Genomic DNA, 18,436 nt, shown 5'->3' with positions numbered 1-18,436 from the left:
AAGGACACTTCACTCCTACTTTATTTGAGTATTTCCATTTTGTGTTTGTTAACACTTCAACTCCACTCAGGTTACATTTCAACAGGCAATACTGCAGTTTTTGCTCCACTACATTTGACTGTTAAAATTACATCAACAAGAACCCGACCCACCCAGGTCACAGTCTGTTTGCCGCCTGCCATCGGGGAAAAGGTTCAGCACTTTAAAAGCACACACAAACAGACTGAGGAACAGCTTCTTCCCCAGAGCTGTAGTATCCATCACCCCCCCCCCCCCTCCACCCACACACACACCAATGAAACTCAAACTCAAACATAAGCAGCTAGGATCCCCCCCCCACACACACCACCACCCCTTTCCTTCCATATCAAGCTACTAAAGTCTAACAATATTACTGAGATGCTTGACACTTTATAGCCTACTAGAAAAACAAACGCACACATCTATTCTATTGTACTTGGTAATGTTTTTTGTATTTATTCCTCTTGTGTATTTTTATATGTAAATGTTATCCTTGTGTATTCTTATCTTGTACTTGTCTCTCTATGTTGTTTGCTGCCACTGGCTGGCCGTGGGCCATCAAACGAAATGTCTGGTATAACAACAATGACAACGAAAACCTCTTTATCTTTATCTCATTAACAAAACACATGATCATCTTGGAAAACATTGTTTTTTAAAATTAAACCATCAAGCAGTATATATCCATTTGCTCAAGTTTGCAAAAATAATGAAAGAGAGCATTTCCTTCCTGATAGTGGTTGGAGTGAGCTCTCCTGTTCAGTGTGCAGGGGACACAATTGCAGTGCGCACACACTTCCTGGTGGAGCTGCTCCTGCGAAGAATAAAAATACACTCCTAGCAAGCTAAGCTAGACGAGTTGTGAAAAAAAAAAAAAATTATGTCTGGCTGTCAAGTGGATAGAGAAAGACTATTTCTAAAAATGGACGATGTCCCTCGGTTTTCTGTCCATTAATAGCAGAAAACGTCCCCCATGACCAGAGAGCCACCGGCGCTGGCGACAAGACAACTGCGACAGGGTTGGATTGTTGAAGCTAACTAACGTCCCGGTAGCTAGCTAGCGTTAGCAACCAGGCTAGCCAATATACTGTAGGCCTTACGTGTCCTGTTTTTTCCCGTGGGCGTTGAGTCGTGCTGTTGACTTGTGGCCGGCTCTGGTCTACAACAATGCCGCGGGCCCGTGTTACGTGTGCCGAAAGCTAACGTATGAGCACTCTTGAGATAACTGACAGCTTTACCAGGGCTAGCTCGCTAGCTGCAGTTAGCTGTGCTAACTGGTTAAGCTACGCGGTTCGCCAGTTGCCTGACTCCATCATAACTAACTCGGCTGACAAGAGGCTCACATTAAGCTGGTGCATCTTGTTTGACAGCATATGTAACTGACCATAGCTAGCCAGCCGTAACAGTGTCTATTATGTCACTCAGCCGGCGACACGTTACTTAGTTAACGCGAGTCACACAAGTGTGCCAGTGTTGACAGCTAGCGTTAGCTAACGCTACATGTCTTAAAGCAAGTCTTCGCACACTTTTTATTCTTTTGTGAACCAAATGTGAAGAGACGGTAACGCTGGCGTTCCTCTCGTCTGCTGTTCTGGTCTCTTTTCAGAAAGCTGCTAGCTGACGTTAGCTAGGAATGTCTCTGACGTTACCGTCAACCGATATACTTGAAACATCTCCTGGATATCCATTCGAAGACATCAACTATGAGGATATTGAAGTCGAGGAGGTATGTGTTGTGTTCGTGTGTTTTTGTGTGATGTGACTTTAAGCTGTTCATGCTCCTAACTACGTGACGTTCAGGTGACACGGTGTTGACGTTTCCTGTGGAGCAACGTGAACTTCCTGATGAACTGTCCCGGTGTCTCTCCAGGTGGTGGGGAGAGGAGCCTTTGGAGTGGTTTGCAAAGCCAAATGGAAAGGCAACGACGTGGCAATCAAGACCATTGAGAGTGAATCGGAGAGGAAAGCCTTTATTGTCGAGGTATTGTTGTGATTGTCTCTACATGTTTAGTTGACACACAAACACACACACACACACACACTCTATCCAGGGTTCATACGGTCATGGGAAACCTGGAAAAGTCATGGAATTTTTAAATGGTTATTTCCAGGCCTGGAAAAGTCATGGAAAAAACTTAAATCATAAAAGTTTGGGAAAAGTCATGGACATTTGTTATAATCACATGTTCATTTGAAATAATTAATAAGTTTTTTAAAGAAAGATGCTCAAAATATACGCCGGCGTACGCTATCAATACGCACAATTTTCAAAAATGTTCATGTTAATACCGAGATTTCAGTTTGGTCATGGAAATTTGGTTTAAAGTCATCGAAAAGTCATGGAAATCCATTGGTCAAAATGTGTAAGAACCCTGTCTATCTCTCTCTCTCTCTCTCTCTCACTCACTCACATAAGTTCAAGTAGGAAAGTTTGTGTAATGACAATCTGGGTGAAAAACATTTGTCTTCTTCAAGTGTCAAATGGCACGCATGCAGATGGGATTGCGTGTGACGTTTCCCTCTTTGTCCCCAGCTCCGGCAGCTCTCCCGCGTGAACCACCCCAACATTGTGAAGTTGTACGGCTCTTGCAATAATCCCGTAAGTTACGTGGCTCTCTTAACCACGCAGCCGCGTTGACGGTTCGACCAGCCAGTGATGGCGCGTCCCCCAGTGTGATCTTGTATGTTTGTATCCGTCTGCCAGAGTTTCTGATGACTTTCTCTCCTCCCTCCCAGGTCTGCCTTGTGATGGAATATGCTGAGGGCGGGTCACTGTACAATGGTAAGTGTGGACGCCACTGAGCGACACCGCCGCGTTGCAGATGTCCGCATTTGTTTTGCCTCCCTGGCGGTGAAAACAAACGCAGCCCTGCACAGACATGAGAAGCAGCCCTGTTCAGTTGAGCCCTCCCACCGTTTGCATGTTCGGCCGTTTGTCCCAAATCCTCGAGAGGCCAGTCTTTGCACAGTGGCAGTCCGGGCAGTTTAGTATCCAAACTGACCGTGGGAAATGGTGAGATGGAACAAACGGCAATATGCAGCAATGCTATGAACGTCTTATTACAGATACATATGTCTCTGCAAAGTTCAGCATCAAAGAACCTGTGTGCAGATGACCTCGCCACTGTTGTGTGATGTTGAGGCTGACTTCGTGGATATGCTGACCACACTTGGTCACAAAATAATCATATTTATTACAAACATTTCCCAGAATTTAGTTAGCATGTCACTCTTGGGTAATTCTTGGTAATAATAAGAGCGAGGTATATTGTTGAGATCTGAGAATGTGGCGGCTGTAGTGGGGTTAGGGCAGGGGTCAGGAACCTTTTTGACTGGGGGAGCCATAAAAGCTAAATATTTCTAAATATATTTAATTGAGAGCCATATAGTATTTTTAACGTATTATAAATTAAATATGTCTTGCTTTTAATGCGACTTCTGGTGCTGCATGACGCTACGGGGGGGGGGGGGGGTGCAGGTCACTTTTTCTTTGCTCCGCCCCGATGTGCGCCGGCATCGGAGCTCTGCGGCGCGCAAGGCGAAGAGCCGAGAAGCGTTAACGCGACACGTAGAGACAGAAATGACATGCTGCTGTGTAGAGACGATCAATAACAGACGTTTAGTTTAATAAAAGAACAAAGACGTCTTTAAGAAAAGGACTTTAAATTACTTGTGCTGTAATCTGGCGCGATAGAGAAAATGCGTGCGTGCGTGCGTGCGTCAGTGTGTGTGTGTGTTTGTGACGGTGTCGCGAAGCACTACTTCCCGCGCGGTTCCTTCTGTGGGTTGTGTGTGTGTGGTGGCGGTGGTTGTGACTGTGCTCTCTTGTCCACAGTGCTGCATGGTGCTGAGCCCCTCCCCTATTACACTGCTTCCCATGCCATGAGCTGGTGTTTTCAGTGTTCCCAGGGCGTGGCCTATCTCCATGGCATGAAACCAAAGGCTCTCATTCACAGGGACCTCAAGCCACCCAAGTATGCTCCTTCCTCCCCTCACTCTCTTATCTCCTGTCTCACTGTGCCGGCAAAGTGCCAGCAGGTGTTCCCCCTTTTAAATGTGTTTGATTTAGTTCATGTTGTTCAATACATATTGCACTTTTGAATATGATCTGATACTGTGAGGCAGAAGTATAGAAGTTTTTTGTTCTTCACTGTATTGCACACCATTCAAAAATGTGTTGTCAAGCAGGGTCTTTTTGTCTTTACATGCAGAGTTATTGAGTCTTTACAGACGTGGCAGGTGGCCAGGGTTTGAAGTTGCCGAGAAAGTTCCTCTTTAACCCTTGTGTTGCCTTCGGGTCATTTTGACCCGATTCAATATTTAACCCTCCTGTCGCCTTCGGGTCAATTTGACCCGATTCAATGTTTAATGTCGGTGTTCTTTCGGGAGTCAACAAACAAACATAAAGTACCTCACACTTAAACTTGGAAAACAATATTAATTCTAATAATTTTCTGGAGATTTTAATAGCTGGGGTCATATTGACCTCAAGGGTAAAATATGTTAGTAAATATAAAGGTAACAGGAATGTTAAACATTGAATCGGGTCATATTGACCCGAAGGCGACAGGAGGGTGAAACATTGAATCGGGTCAAATTGACCCGAAGGCAACACAAGGGTTAAAAAGAGTTTCCGTGTTTATTTTGAACCCGTCAAACCTTTTTTCAAGTCCTGCACCTCAGTGGAAACCTCGGTCTTGTCTAGAAGTAGGGAGAACTCAAAGTTCTTGCAGTATAACACATTTATGATGCCATATGTCAAAATATAAGAAGAAGAAAAAAAGTCTGCACTTCCACTGAATGTTTATCAGCCGAATCATTCACGGCTTTCCAGTTGCGCTCGGGACCGAATGTTTCTTTTACATGAAACAATCTGGGAAAGAAAGAGGGTGTTTGGAAACCACCGTGCGTCCGCTGGACCTGTAGCTTTAAGTATTGATTACTTGAAGTTCAAAGCATTGTCAGCATCTAATATACTTCCTGTCTTGCTGTCTTTGTTCCAGTCTGCTTCTCGTGTCCGGCGGCACCGTGCTGAAGATATGTGACTTTGGAACAGCGTGTGACATTCAGACCCACATGACCAACAACAAAGGAAGTGCAGCATGGATGGCCCCAGAGGTATTTGAAGGCAAGTATGAGTGGCATTTCAAGTCGTTGAAGAGCTTTGAAAACCTGACATGTTAGGGTACTTTTTTTTAGCTAAATAGTGTGAATTTGTATCTGTAAATGCTCTCAGAATCGCCACAATCCAGTGAAGCAGCTCACTGGAGATGAATCGGGAATCTGTCTGATTCCTTCAGATTGCCTCTGAGAAGATTGATTCCTCTTATTGATTTGTCACGTCATCGTGCAGTCGGAGAAGTTTCTCAAAACCCCGAAGGGGAAGCACCCTATTCTTCCGAGATAAGGCTCCATCTGAAACAACAAGTCATAAATCACTGTCATGATGTGTTATCTTGTCAAATACATTATTTAGGCTAGAAACTTTACCTTTTTTTTTTGGCTTCCTAAAACTAGCTCTAAGCAGTTTTTAAATACATACTTAAAAGTATATGCCAAAAAATCTCATTAAAGAAAATATTTAAATGCGCATGTAATCGTTTATTTGACATCAAAGGGACGTTGGGACGCTTGAAATATCTTTTGGGGAAGGTGGTGAAAAATAGTTATGTATATAATCCCTCCAGCGTGTCCTGGGTCTTCTCATTCAGCCTAATGCATTTCAACATGATGGGATGTGTTCTGGCTCAGGAGGAAAGATGAATTAAGCCCAAGTCATTATCTTTTTTTTGGAGACAACTTACACGACTCACAGCGATGAAACAACACACTTCTGCCCTCTCTGTGAACTCTTTACAACTCCTTTGCATCTGATTTAGCCACGCAGCAAGTTTAGAATAGGTGTTCGATGTGCACTTCAATTCCGCCATAATAGGCCCAGTAATTAAGCAACTGAGGAGCCGTTCCTCGGTTTACAAAACAACAACTTGCGCCCTTGTTTTCCATCTTCCCCCGTGAGCTGCGACGAGATAAAAGCTGCTCTGCTTTCTCAGGCGCATCCCACTTTTATCTCAAACGTGCCGCAGAGAATTAACCTTCATCAAGTCAGTCGGCGGTGTCAAGCGCAGCGTCCTCTCCCCGTGTGTAAAGGACCGAAGTGTTACTCTGCGTCCTTCTGTACCTGCAGGGAGCAACTACAGCGAGAAGTGCGACGTGTTCAGCTGGGGGATCATTCTCTGGGAGGTGATCACTCGCAGGAAGCCATTTGATGAGATCGGAGGACCAGCCTTTCGCATTATGTGGGCTGTGCACAACGGTGAGTCAACCTGTGTGTGTGTGTGTGTGTGTGTGTGTGTCAGCCGCCGAGTCTTCAGACGTGGCCTCCCGGCTCTGCCTGCTGGGAGGCTGTGGGAGTTGAGAGCTGAAAGGCATGTTCACCTGCGCTACTGCAGAGATGGAAGGGGGGAGAATACTAATGAGACACTAATAACACCTGGACACAAGTTTAATATGTCCCCCGCTGAATCTACCTGCGTGAATCATTGTGGTCCGAGAGACGGGGGCTTTAGCATAAATACGCAATATTTAAACTTTGCTGGTGTGATGCCACATTTTAATTTCTTTGTTTGGCTGCTGTGTAAATTTGTTCTTTCTTCCACTTTCAGGCACAAGACCTCCTTTAATCAAAAATTTGCCCAAGCCCATTGAGAGTCTGATGACCCGCTGCTGGTCTAAAGACCCCTCTCAGCGACCTTCCACCGAGGAGATCGTGAAGATCATGACTCATCTAATGAAGGTAATCTGCTTACCCTTTCTCCCAGGCTGTGCAGCCTGTTAACAAAATAAACAAAAAAGTGTTCCACTGCATATCTTTCCAAAACAATAACTTGCAACCTTCGCGAAACGAAATGAGTGCAGATATGGTTGAGCCGTCAAGTTAAATCTGTACTGGGGGCTGCAATGAGCCGGCTTTCCTCTACAAATCTATTTCAAACAGGCTTGATGCAGCTTCTCTCTGTCCATGCTCAATGTTGAGCTCGATCTGTGTTGCGTGTTGAGAGGCAACAGCAGAAAAGCGAGCAGTAGCGCATGTTCAACGTAACCCTTTAACGCCGCAGCGTAAACATTTACACCAGTACAGGCATTCCGCCATGTATTTATGAATGACTTAGTTTTCTGTCCGTGTACTTTTGTAATATGTGAAGTTCTCAATCAAGGTCTTTCTGCATTTCCCCCTGTAATACCAATGAGCCCCACTAGAGGGGCGCGCTCCACAGTTTGAGAACCTCTGAGTTACACTACCGTTCAAAAGTTTGGGGTCATCCAGACAATTTCGTGTCTTCCATGAAAACTCACTTTTATTTATCAAAAGAATTGAATAGAAAATATAGTCAAGACATTGACAAGGTTAGAAATAATGATTAATATTTGAAGTATTCATTTTGTTCTTCAAACTTCAAGCTCAAAGGAAGGCCAGTTGTATAGCTTATATCACCAGCATAACTGTTTTCAGCTGTGCTAACATAATGTCACAAGGGTTTTCTAATCAGATATTAGTCTTCTAAGGCGATTATCAAACACAATGTACCATTAGAACACTGGAGTGATAGTTGATGGAAATGGGCCTCTATACACCTATGGAGATATTTCATTAGAAACCAGACGTTTCCACCTAGAATAGTCATTTACCACATTAACAATGTATAGTGTGTATTTTTGATTAATGTTATCTTTATTGAAAAAACAGTGCTTTTCTTTGAAAAATAAAGACATTTCTAAGTGACCCCAAACTTTTGAACGGTAGTGTAAATCAACACGGCGTTGCGATTCTTCGCGATGCTTTACTCGCATGAGTTTACTCACTCGACCATTTGTCGCGTTCACACCGAGAGCGTTGCGAATCTTTGCGAGGGGCGGGGCTTATCTCTGTGGCTTTACTCCGTGAAAACATGTATATTTTCCGGCATCCACCATGGAAGAACTAACCACTAGTTCTTTATACTTGTTATGGACCTCCCACAAACGGCGGAACATCCAACGCCCTCGTGTTTGGGTTCATAAGATCACCCGCAGGCTCACACGGCTCAGAGACTTTCACCGACTAACTGCTACGTCGGAAAGACTTCCGCTTCCAGCGCAACGACATCGGAACATCTCACGCCCTCGTGTTCGGGTTCCTCACATCACCCGTGACTGAATCATAAGAGGTATTAAAGAGCTCCGCAAACCGCAACAACGAGTGTGTCCTCCATCTTGTTCCGATTCATCAACGGCGGGACGGGGATGGCGCGCGGAGCAACTCGAGGGCTGATTGGCCCGAGTTGCGAAAGTTCGGCAAAAGTTGAAATATTTCAACCACACCCGTCTGTACGGGGATCTCATCGCGCGGAAATTTCGGAACGCTTTTGGTGTGGACGCCCATCAGTTTAAAAAAAAACATGAACGGAGGATTTATTGCAGGCCCGTTTCATGAGATAGTTTTTGCTCAGTGCACCTAATAAACTGGCAAATGAGTAACCGGTAACAAATTGAAAAATGGAAGTGCAAAATATTTGAACTTTGAGTACCTACATGACAGAAAGCAGCTCGGCAGGAATACCTGCAGAGTTGTGTGATCAGGGAAATGCAGCCTGGATTCTCAAAGATTTTGAAGTCATACTAGAAAAGAGTTTTCTGTTTTTCTATCTGGAGTTTCCTGTCAGCAGAATCGCTTTACCAGAAGTTCAGCTTTAGATTGAAGATACAATTGCATGTCTACTGTCAAAATTCTGTGGTTTGGTCTTCATCGCTTTCACACTACAAGTGTACAATTGTGCGATGCTCATTTGTAGACTTCCTGAATATATATATATATATATTTTAAATTTTTTTTACTGGAATCCACCTCACCTTTTCATGCTCATTGAGTCTGGGTAGAAATGGTTTTGGTCACGTTATTTAACTCAGTCAAGAAGCGCTTATTTCTTTCTAGAAATGAAGTCTTAATAGCTCTTCTTGTCTTCTTTCGCCAGTACTTCCCAGGATCTGATGAACCCCTGCAATATCCATACCAGTATTCAGATGATGGACAGAGCAACTCTGCGACTAGCACAGGTACAGGAGTCCCACCAGGACAGGAAGTGGACGTGAAAGCAGTACCTAGCATTGAATGCGTGATCCAATTTCAAAGTGTAATTAATGGTCATCAACACAGAAGAATGTCTGGATGGCATTATTATTACTTGGAAAAATCTCTCTATATTTATATTTATTTCTCGTTTGAACTCAATAATTGGATCATGTCTGACAACGTGTGGATTACATCGGAGTGCACATCCATGGAACCAGTTGAAGGAGTTCACAGTGAGATGGAACCGCCGATAGGCAGTGTGTGTGGACTTGTTTGCTGTACTGTGAGTGATGTGTTTACATCCGATGTTTCCTGAATTACAAACCACGAACTTAGTCTCCTGCCACCGCCTCCGGGTGTTCGAAAGACAGGCAAGAGTAAACAAAAGTCTGTTCGCGCTGGCACCTCCCTGGACCCAACGGCACACATCGGTCTCTAAACACTCAACTAAGATCAATCTACCGATTCAATTGTTTAAAACTCGGTGGGAACAATTCCAGAGTTTAAAAAACCCAGCGTAACAATTCAATTCAGTTTAACAGCATCCCTTCATGTCGGGGTGCTTGTAAACACCGACGGAGCAGAGACTCCCGCACAGAGCTGATGTCTCTACAGTCGCGCCACCGACATGCAAACAGGCACTCCCTGTCCTCCGGACCGATGCAGCTGTGCAAAGTTATTTATGAATCGTGGATTTCTACATTTGACTTTGTCTTTTGGTGTTTTTGAATCATTTTGAGTATTTGCACGTGTTTGTCCCCAGTTGAGATATTAAGAAAGCTCTAATAACCTCTCTCCCGCCCTGTGTCTCGGGGGGGAATCGTCAGGTTCGTATGTGGACTACACGAGCACAAGCGGCAAGAGCGACGCAAACATGGAGCACAGCAACTCTCAAGGGAGCAACGACACCATCAAGATCCCGCCCCAGTTCGCTCCCTACTTCAAGCCCAAGGTAAAACCGACTCTTTGTTATTGTCAGTCGTACAGGGTTCTTACGGTCATGGAAAACCTGGAAAAGTCATGGAATTTTAAAATGGTCATTTCCAGGCCTGGAAAAGTCATGGAAAAATCTTAAATCATAAAAGTTTTGGAAAAGTCATGGAAATGTGTTATAATCACATGTTCATTTACGCCGAGTTTGAAATAAATAATATGGTTTTTTTTTTTAAAGAAAGATGCTCAAAATATAAGCCGGCGTACGCTCTCAATACTGTGATGTCTTGAGAGGACGGGATCGTGAGGTGACAAAGCAAGTACACAAATCACAGGCGTGAGTTTAAGGAACTCAAAGTTTTTTTTTTAATTAGATTCTTAACAAAAAAAAAAACTTAACGCCAACAAAAAGTCACAGCAAAACAAACATAAGTGCTCTTCTTTCCTGTCTTTCTATTGTCTTTCAACATATCAGAACTCTCTCCCTCTCTCTCTCCTCTCACCAGTTCTCCACAGGCTCTCATCAGCCTCATCCCTCCTCTTCCCAGCAGCAGCCTTGGCCCCTGCTGAGTGGGAGTGGAATTGTAGTCTTTTACACTGGATGTCATGCTGGTTGTAGTCCCTGCTGCAACCACCGGGAAGGAATGTACAGTACCTCCTATTAATCACCATTCCTCTTATGACATCACATTACGCAACATTTTCTAAATTTTTCATGTTTATACCGAGATTTCAGTTTGGTCATGGAAATTTGGTTTAAAGTCGTGGAAAATCCTGGAAATCCATCGGTCAACATGTGTAAGAACCCTGTCGTAGAACAAGCAAATATTGTGAAAGCCTGCGTTTGGAGTGAACGTGTGTCCTTTCCTCTCAGGCAGACCCGTCGAGGACCCTGACTCTGTCCAGGGGGGGCAGTGTCGAGAGTCTGCCCGCGCGGACGCAGTGCCCGGCGTCGTCGGAGATCAAAAGAATGAGCGCCGACCTGTCGGAGCTGGAGCCCAAGATGCCGTTCACGCCCGCAGGTAACGCCCGGCATCACACACGGCACAGAGCCAGGAAGAGGAGGAGCTCGTCTCATGCCGTCACGACGAGAGCCCGAATGTTCCGATAAACCAGATCGGTCGCACCGAAGAGGCACGTGTGGCAGTTTATCTTTCATCAGAGGGGAAGATCGCTTCCTCGTACAGAACACGCCCCCCCCCGAACGCTAAGGCCCTCCTGTAAACAACAGACTGTCGATCTGATTTGAGTATGTCGGGGCTTCTGTCGTCGCTCTTTTTGTTTTCACACTCTGACGCAACATTAAGGAACGGAGCCCCCCGCCCTCGAACAGCGATGGGGCCGAATGCCCGCCGATGTTTTTTCCGCGCCGAGAGAAGCGGCGTCTGCATCGTACGTGCATGCCGCCCTGCGCACGTGCACCGTATGCTCTTGCATGTGCGCGGCCCACAGTTCCCCCCCCCCCCCCCCCAGCCTGTCTCAGTCCGCATGCTTGTCGTGTTCGCAGCTGTATGTGTGTGTGTGTGTGTTTTCGCAGCACGTCCCCAGTATAAACGAGGGCACCGTAAAACGGCGTCGTACGGCACCATTCTGGATGTCCCCAAGATCGTCGTGACAGGTATCTCTGGGACCGTGGGGGCCTCCCCGGTGACGGTGGAGTCGGCTTGGCTTTGGCTGGTGTGCGTTTCGCTGTGCTGGGGCGTGGCTCTCTCCTGTGTGTCACTCCACATGATGCCGTCTTCAGCCTGTTGCATGTCTATTCTCACGAAGACTATATTATTTGACCCTCCGCTGAAGACGTTTAAGGGACATATCAGGATGTCAAAGTGATTCCGATAAACGGACAAAGACAGACGCTGAAGTCTCCAGACCACGGGATGAAAGTGACCGACCACGTCGCTCTGCGGTGGGCGCTGCGCTCCGATTGGCCGGTCTGCTCTCGACTCGGCGAAGGGTCAGCGGAGCCGGTCCTGGAGTGACACACATCGGAGTTGCCTTTTTGTCTTTAGCCGTCTGTGGTTTTTAGTTGGCGGAAGCGGGACATGAGTTAATATTCTCATCTTGGTGTCACTTCTATTTCTCTTATTTTTAACACCCCAAAAAAATCGATCTGATAAAGTGTCTTTTCACAACTGGGTCAAAAACAACTCATTCTGGGCCGCCTGTGGGAATCCAATCAGTGCGCGGCATCCGATCAGCTGACGCCGATGAGCCGCGTGACTCGTGTCCCCGTGCGCTCCGTCACCGCGCTGGCTCGGCGGAGCGGGGGGGAATCGGTGCGCCGGTTCTCGCCTTTCATGCTTCGAGGACTTTTTTTGGAGGGCGGAGGGGGGACGGTGTTCCTCCCCCATCTTGCTCTCTTCATCATCAATTTCCTTTCGGGAGAAAAAAAAAAGTCCTCTTGATTAGTTTCTTTGGCGTTGAGGATCAGAGCCGTTCATACAGGGATGGGGAACGCTCTGGGTTTCAGGTGAGAGACACATTGATGCTCGTTATTACGCCTGGACATGAGGTCCTAACGATAGGAATGTGACGATATACAAAATGAAGTCTTTTCTGGTGGAGGTGGTGGTGTTGGTGGTGGTGGTGCTGCTCCTTCGCTCCGGTCCATGGGGATGTGCGTCTGTTTTGCCGTCCCGTCCCGGCCGCAGTGTATGCAGACGGGCCGGGACCCGGAGGGGTTAAACCGGTGCAGCTGTCCCCCCTGTGTTGCCCCGTGAGCCTGTACACGGGGGGGGGGGGGGCACCAGAGTCCCCCAGCCTCGCTGTCGGTACCAGGTCTCACTCTTTCTCCTCTGTCCACAGCCACGAGCGACGCCCAGCGGCGCCGGTCCGTGCAGGACCTGCCAGGCCTCGGCTTAGAGTCCAGCCAGGTGAGACACGGGGGGGGGGGGGACACACACCGGGGGATACACAGTCACAGTTGGGATGTGGAGGGAGAGGGGGGGGGGGGGGGGGGGGCTGGTCTCATGTTTCAAATTCTTATCTAATCTAATTCAAATGGCTCTCTGAAGTGAAGGAGGCGCGGTGGCCCTCGGTCCATGAAAACAGCGACTGTGAAATGGAGTTGAGTATCGCCGTATGGTACACGCACACAGAGAGGGAGAAGCTCCTTCTCCCCCCCCCCCCCCCCCCAGAGCTCTCTGACCCGTTCAGTCAGGAGGACTTCTTTCCTGTCTGTATATTATAGGGTCGCCTCGTCCTGAGCCCTCTGACGTCGTCGTGCCAACGGGCTTGAGCCCCAGTAAGTCTGTGAATTAAAACAGATTTGGGGTGGAGAGACGAGAGAGGGGGGAGGGGGGGGGGCTGTTGTACTGTCCTCAAAGTGGCCTTAATAACTCCTCTTGTGCTTCACTCTGCTGTCATTGCCTCGTGGCTTTACGGGTTTTCCTTTTCATTGAAACGAGAACTGTCATTTGATTGTGATTATCCACACAGCAGCGGTAGCCCCATGAAAGCAAATGTTCTCGTCTGTATCGGCCAACAAACGACCGAATGAATGCGTCGCCTCTAGCTGACCAACTTCATTGAGACTGCGTTTCAGCACCCGGGACAGCGCCGCCCACCAACCGCTGTCCCAGATGAACTCGTGCTATTTAGTTTAATGTAAGATTATTATCCCTTATTTAACAGGATTATGCAAAGTATATATTTGAAAAAATTAGAATTAAAACCCTGATGAATTGATGAAATATTGATTTTGGACATTGAACACCATGGCAACGGTCGAAGCGTGGAAGCATTTGGGTCAGCAGATAAAACAAACTACAATAATCAGTTTAAAACGCCCTTACATTATTGTTGAATATTAGTTCAAACGTAAGATAATAAACACCATGTCTTTTTAATGTACGACGCATGACCTTTATGACCTTATCTTGTCGTGATGCCAAATGAAAAGTGGAACAGAACCCGACCAGAGGCCGCTGCTTCTCTTCGTCTGCGTCGCTCTCATCTCTTCATTCCTCTCGCGACGCCGTGTGGAAATGTGACGGATGCCGTCTTCCAGGAGCGTTTGATGCATTCTTCGTCAAGAGGGAATTCCCACGGGGAGCCGAGGTCCTCGAACGTGTCTCGATGCACCGCAGAGGCGAACGGCTTCCGACCGGCTCCCGTGCTTTGAGTAATCCTCGAGCCTTTTGTTTCTACGCGTAACGCTCGTGAACCGGTTCATTTTCATGCGATGGCATTGAATTCGGCAAATGTGGCTGTCGGTCTCAGAAGATCAGCTCAGTGGACCGAATCAAAAAATCAAGGTTTCTTTACATTAGTCGGCTGCATTTGGCCGATGCCTCCAAATGTGCATTATTACCTTCGCCATGAATTTATTTATTTATTTATTTATTTTTATGCGTGTTACTCGCATAATTAAAAAAGTATTAAACCGAATCGCATGAAATTTGGTGGGAAGATTGGTTATTATCCGGGGACCATTTGATTAGATTTTGGGATCGATCGGGTCAAAGGTCAAGGTCATGAAAAGGTCCAAATCTTCTTGAATCGCATGAAATTTGGTGGGATGATTGGTTATTATCCGGGGACCATTTGATTAGATTTTCGGATCGATCGGGTCAAAGGTCAAGGTCATGAAAAGGTCAAAATCTTCTTTTTACCATAGCGCGGTCAATTTTTATCCAATTGGCATGCAACTAATGTCAAAATGTTCATAATTCAATGCCCAATCTTGTGATATGTGAAGGTATGCGCTCTACCGAGTGCCCATTCTAGTTGTTGTTGTTGACGCCCGGCGATGAGACGTTGCGTCGTGTCCTCTTGCAGGGGAGCAGGAGCAGCAGCCGCTCCTCCAGCCCCAGCCTGAGGATGATGCCCGATAAGACGAGCGGCCGAGGGTACTTCTCCCCCGACGACCCCACAGGTACCGGTTTCCACCAGTCGGCTCCCGACCGGGACGTCACTGTAACGATTAGCGCGCGGTGGTCGTCACGGCATCGCCGCGACACGGCGGCCACACGTGTCGGACTCCAACGCTCTCTTTCCTTCCTCAGACACCAACGGCTCGGACAACTCCATCCCCATGGCGTATCTCACGCTGGACCACCAGCTGCAGGTACGCTCGTCTCCTTTAAATGGATTCTGGCTCCGCTGCTCCTCCCAGAGAGGAGTTGAAGGGCGTCGGAAATGACTTAATTATGAAGGGATTAGCCCTGAAAACACGACGCTATCTAAAAAGCGGAATGTGCACATGTTGGCAGCAGCAGTGAGATGTTTGGCGTATTATTAGCCGGTAAAAATACATTCTGCCGTCATTCCACGGGGGCCGACGGTCGATTAACAGCGACACGTGTGTGTGTGGGTGTGTGTGTGTGTGTGTGTGTGTCTGTTTCCAGCCTCTCGCCCCCTGTCCCAACTCCAAAGAGTCCATGGCCGTGTTCGAGCAGCACTGCAAGATGGCCCAAGAGTACCTGAAGGTGCAGACGGAGATCGCCCTGCTGATCCAGAGAAAGTACGTGTGCCCGCCCCCGAGCGCCCCGCCTCCAGCCCGCTGACACCGCTTCTGCTCTTTGAGTGGTCCGGTCCGGTCGGCGTCGAGGCGGACGGCTCGTTTCTTTTCATGCATGTGGTGTTGCCACGAAGCCATCGGAATAAAACAAGGTCATACCAAGGTCACTTAACGGGATAAAGGGATTTTAATGTGAAGCGACGTCTTTTTTTATTTTATAGAACGTGAAGGGGTAAAATTTTTCTCCCTGATCATTGACGGCATTTAATCCTTAAAGTCATATCATCCCTCTGGGATGTTGCAAACCGGTTGTCACCGTCGCATTGAAAATGCGGAAGGTTATGTTTTGATCGCCGTGTATTTATTTATTTATTTGTATGCGTGTTACTCGCATAACTCAAAAAGTATTAAACCGAATCGCATGACATCTGGTGGGATGATTGGTTATTATCCGGGGGCCATTTGATTAGATTTTGGGATCGATGGGGTCAAAGGTCAAGGTCATGAAAAATTCAAAATCTTCTTTTTACCAGAGTCCATTTCTATCCAATTGGCATGCAACAAATGCCAAAACGTTCATAATTCAATGCCCAATCTTGTGATATGCGAAGGTATGCGCTCTACCGAGTGCCCATTCTAGTTGTTACTGTTTTTAGCTTTTTTAAATTTTCATAATAACCATGTTGCCAAGATGTCTTTTCTATATGATCCTATTTCGACTTGGTGGTTGAATACAGGGCTCGGTTGTAGCTCACATTTAATTCTGAAAGTGTGTGTGTGTGTGCAGGAAGGAGCTCATCGCCGAACTGGACCAAGACGAGAAGGACCAGCAGAACACGTCCCGGCTGGTGCAGGAGCACAAGAAGCTGCTGGAGGAGAACAAGAGTCTGTCCACGTACTACCAGAAGTGCAAAAAGCAGCTGGACCTGATCCGGGTCCAGCAACAGAAGAGACAGGGCACGTCGTGATGAGACGGAGACCCCCCCCCTCCACACCGGCACTATGACGCTAAGCGCTCAATCCCACACACACACACACACACACACACACACAATGTTCCCAGTCCAGCTTTGTAAAGAGACCCGTGTCCTGCATGACCGAACACCGAACAATCACTGCAGCCCACGGGCCCCGGGGGGTCAGGACCTTTCCCCTTCAGTGAACCGAGCGTCTCTCCCTCCTCCCCCTCTTTCTTCTGTTTTTTCTGGTCTTGGGCCCTCTGTGAAAAGGGGGTTCTTTTCCTTTTTTCTTTGGGGGGGGGAGGGGGAAAGAAAATGTGAATCATATGCAAGAATCTTTCGCCGTGCCGGACGCTGCAGACGAGGGAATAGCTTTGGGGGGGGGGGGGGGGGTGTAATAATCTGTTCCTTGCGCTCTTCAAACGACACACGCCGAGCTTCTCGAGCAAACACGGGGAGCCGCGGACTCCTTCCCCTTTTCATTTGGACTTCCGTATTGGGTTTTATGTGCGCGTCGATGTTTCTGTTCATTTCTTCCTTTGTCTTTTCTATTCAGCCGTTCACTTTGTACGACGGCTCTTGTGTCGTCTCGGCGTCGGGACGTGTTTTATCTGCTCCGGGGACGCCCTCGCGGACAGAAATCGAGGAGCCCGTAGCTCCCGATCCAGTATCTATACGGTTTGTTTTTAGTTCACATGTTGCCTTAGAAGTCGCCTGCATTTTAAGAGCTTGTTTTATGTGACATTTAGTAGGGACGAAAGCTCAACGGAGAGAGAAAAAAATCTATTTTTAATGTAATGACAAGTGAACGGATTCTCCCCGGAGCCGAGCGAGCCGATCATGTAAACGTCGCCCAGCAGCCTGACATCCAAAATGTACTCAAAAAAATGAAGAATGTGATTCAGTTTTGTTTCTTTATGGATTTCAAAACCCTTTCATAAGTACTTTTGCACAATCACTTTTCTTTTGTCTGGTCACGGACGCATTTTATCTCATTTTAGCAATTATGGTTTTAAAAGGTTGGAGACTTGACGAGTCTTACTTTGAGAAAGTTCCTGTCCAGGAGTGGATCTCCGCCGGAGTCTCCCTCGGGAGGCTTCTGTTCACGAAGAATATCAATTCACCGCGCGCACGCCACGCCGTGCATGGAGCGGTTCCCACGGCAGTGAGCAAGGCATTATGAAATAAACTGAATGGTGAAAAAGATGCTCCGTTTCTGTTTGTGTGGCGGATTAATTTACAGAATTATTACCTTCGCATTGAAAATGCGGAAGGTTATGTTTTGATCGCCGTGTATTTATTTATTTATTTGTATGCGTGTTACTCGCATAACTCAAAAAGTATTAAACCGAATTGCATGAAAGTTGGTGGGATGATTGGTTATTATCCGGAGACCATTTGATTAGATTTTGGGATCGATCGGGTCAAAGGTCAAGGTCACAATCTTCCATTTACCATAGCGCGGTCAATTTCTATCCATTTGGCATGCAACTAATGCCAAAATGTTCATAATTCAATGCCCAATCTTGTGATATGCGATGGGATGCGCTCTACCGAGTGCCCGTTCTAGTTGTGTCTGTTTTAATTTTTGTATGCTTTATCCAAAAGATATCCGTCCCGCCATGTGGTTTATGGAATATTGTGATGTTGGATTGTTTCAGCTGCTCGAAGGAGCAATATGTGAGATGGCTTTATTATTTGCAGAACACAAGCGTCACCACTGTTGTCTGATCAGACTTGCCCAGTTAAAAAAAAGTAAATCATAACCTTGCCCAGCCACCTGTGCAAAACCATGACATACTTCATAAGCGTACAAAACTTCATATCCGAATATATAATATAATCGATGTATATATATATATATATTTATTTATTTTTTTACTCAAAACTTTGGACAGAGAAGTTTCCCAAATTCAATTACAGGACAAAAAAGCAAATTGTTTTTTTCCCCCG

General features: G+C 46.6%; 1 protein-coding gene across 3 annotated transcripts; it reads left to right on the top strand.

Moving 5' to 3' along the window:
• The first annotated feature begins 812 nt into the window (after positions 1-812).
• map3k7 (mitogen-activated protein kinase kinase kinase 7) lies at positions 813-17,690 on the top strand. 3 transcript variants are annotated; one of them, XM_056427939.1, is made up of 18 exons: positions 813-1,040; positions 1,628-1,747; positions 1,892-2,002; positions 2,555-2,620; positions 2,758-2,803; positions 3,857-3,995; positions 5,025-5,149; positions 6,209-6,337; positions 6,687-6,817; positions 9,033-9,114; positions 9,958-10,082; positions 10,938-11,085; positions 11,601-11,681; positions 12,869-12,936; positions 14,843-14,939; positions 15,070-15,131; positions 15,412-15,527; positions 16,312-17,690. In XM_056427939.1, exons 2-18 carry the CDS (start codon positions 1,655-1,657, stop codon positions 16,490-16,492), a joined length of 1,800 nt encoding a protein of 599 aa, XP_056283914.1. In that variant the 5' UTR covers positions 813-1,040; positions 1,628-1,654; the 3' UTR covers positions 16,493-17,690. The 3 variants fall into 3 exon arrangements, with proteins under 3 accessions (XP_056283914.1, XP_056283913.1, XP_056283915.1); XM_056427938.1 differs by having other exon boundaries at positions 813-1,225; XM_056427940.1 differs by lacking the exon at positions 11,601-11,681 and having other exon boundaries at positions 813-1,747.
• The last annotated feature ends 746 nt before the right edge of the window (positions 17,691-18,436 follow it).

The sequence above is a fragment of the Pseudoliparis swirei genome, chromosome 12 (assembly GCF_029220125.1).
Source record: "Pseudoliparis swirei isolate HS2019 ecotype Mariana Trench chromosome 12, NWPU_hadal_v1, whole genome shotgun sequence".
Taxonomy (NCBI): Eukaryota; Metazoa; Chordata; class Actinopteri; order Perciformes; family Liparidae; genus Pseudoliparis; species Pseudoliparis swirei.
The sequence above is the reverse complement of the archived record's forward strand: the minus strand, read 5'-3'. Positions and strand labels throughout refer to the sequence as shown.

What these genes read in the sequence shown, in the direction of transcription:
- map3k7 (XM_056427939.1), top strand. Translation starts at nt 1,655, where the DNA reads ATGTCTCTGACGTTACCGTCAACCGATATACTTGAAACATCTCCTGGA. An exon ending in TCATGACTCATCTAATGAAG is followed by an intron (nt 6,818 to 9,032) that starts GTAATCTGCTTA and finishes TTCTTTCGCCAG; the next exon opens with TACTTCCCAGGATCTGATGA. An exon ending in TCGGCTTAGAGTCCAGCCAG is followed by an intron (nt 12,937 to 14,842) that starts GTGAGACACGGG and finishes GTCCTCTTGCAG; the next exon opens with GGGAGCAGGAGCAGCAGCCG.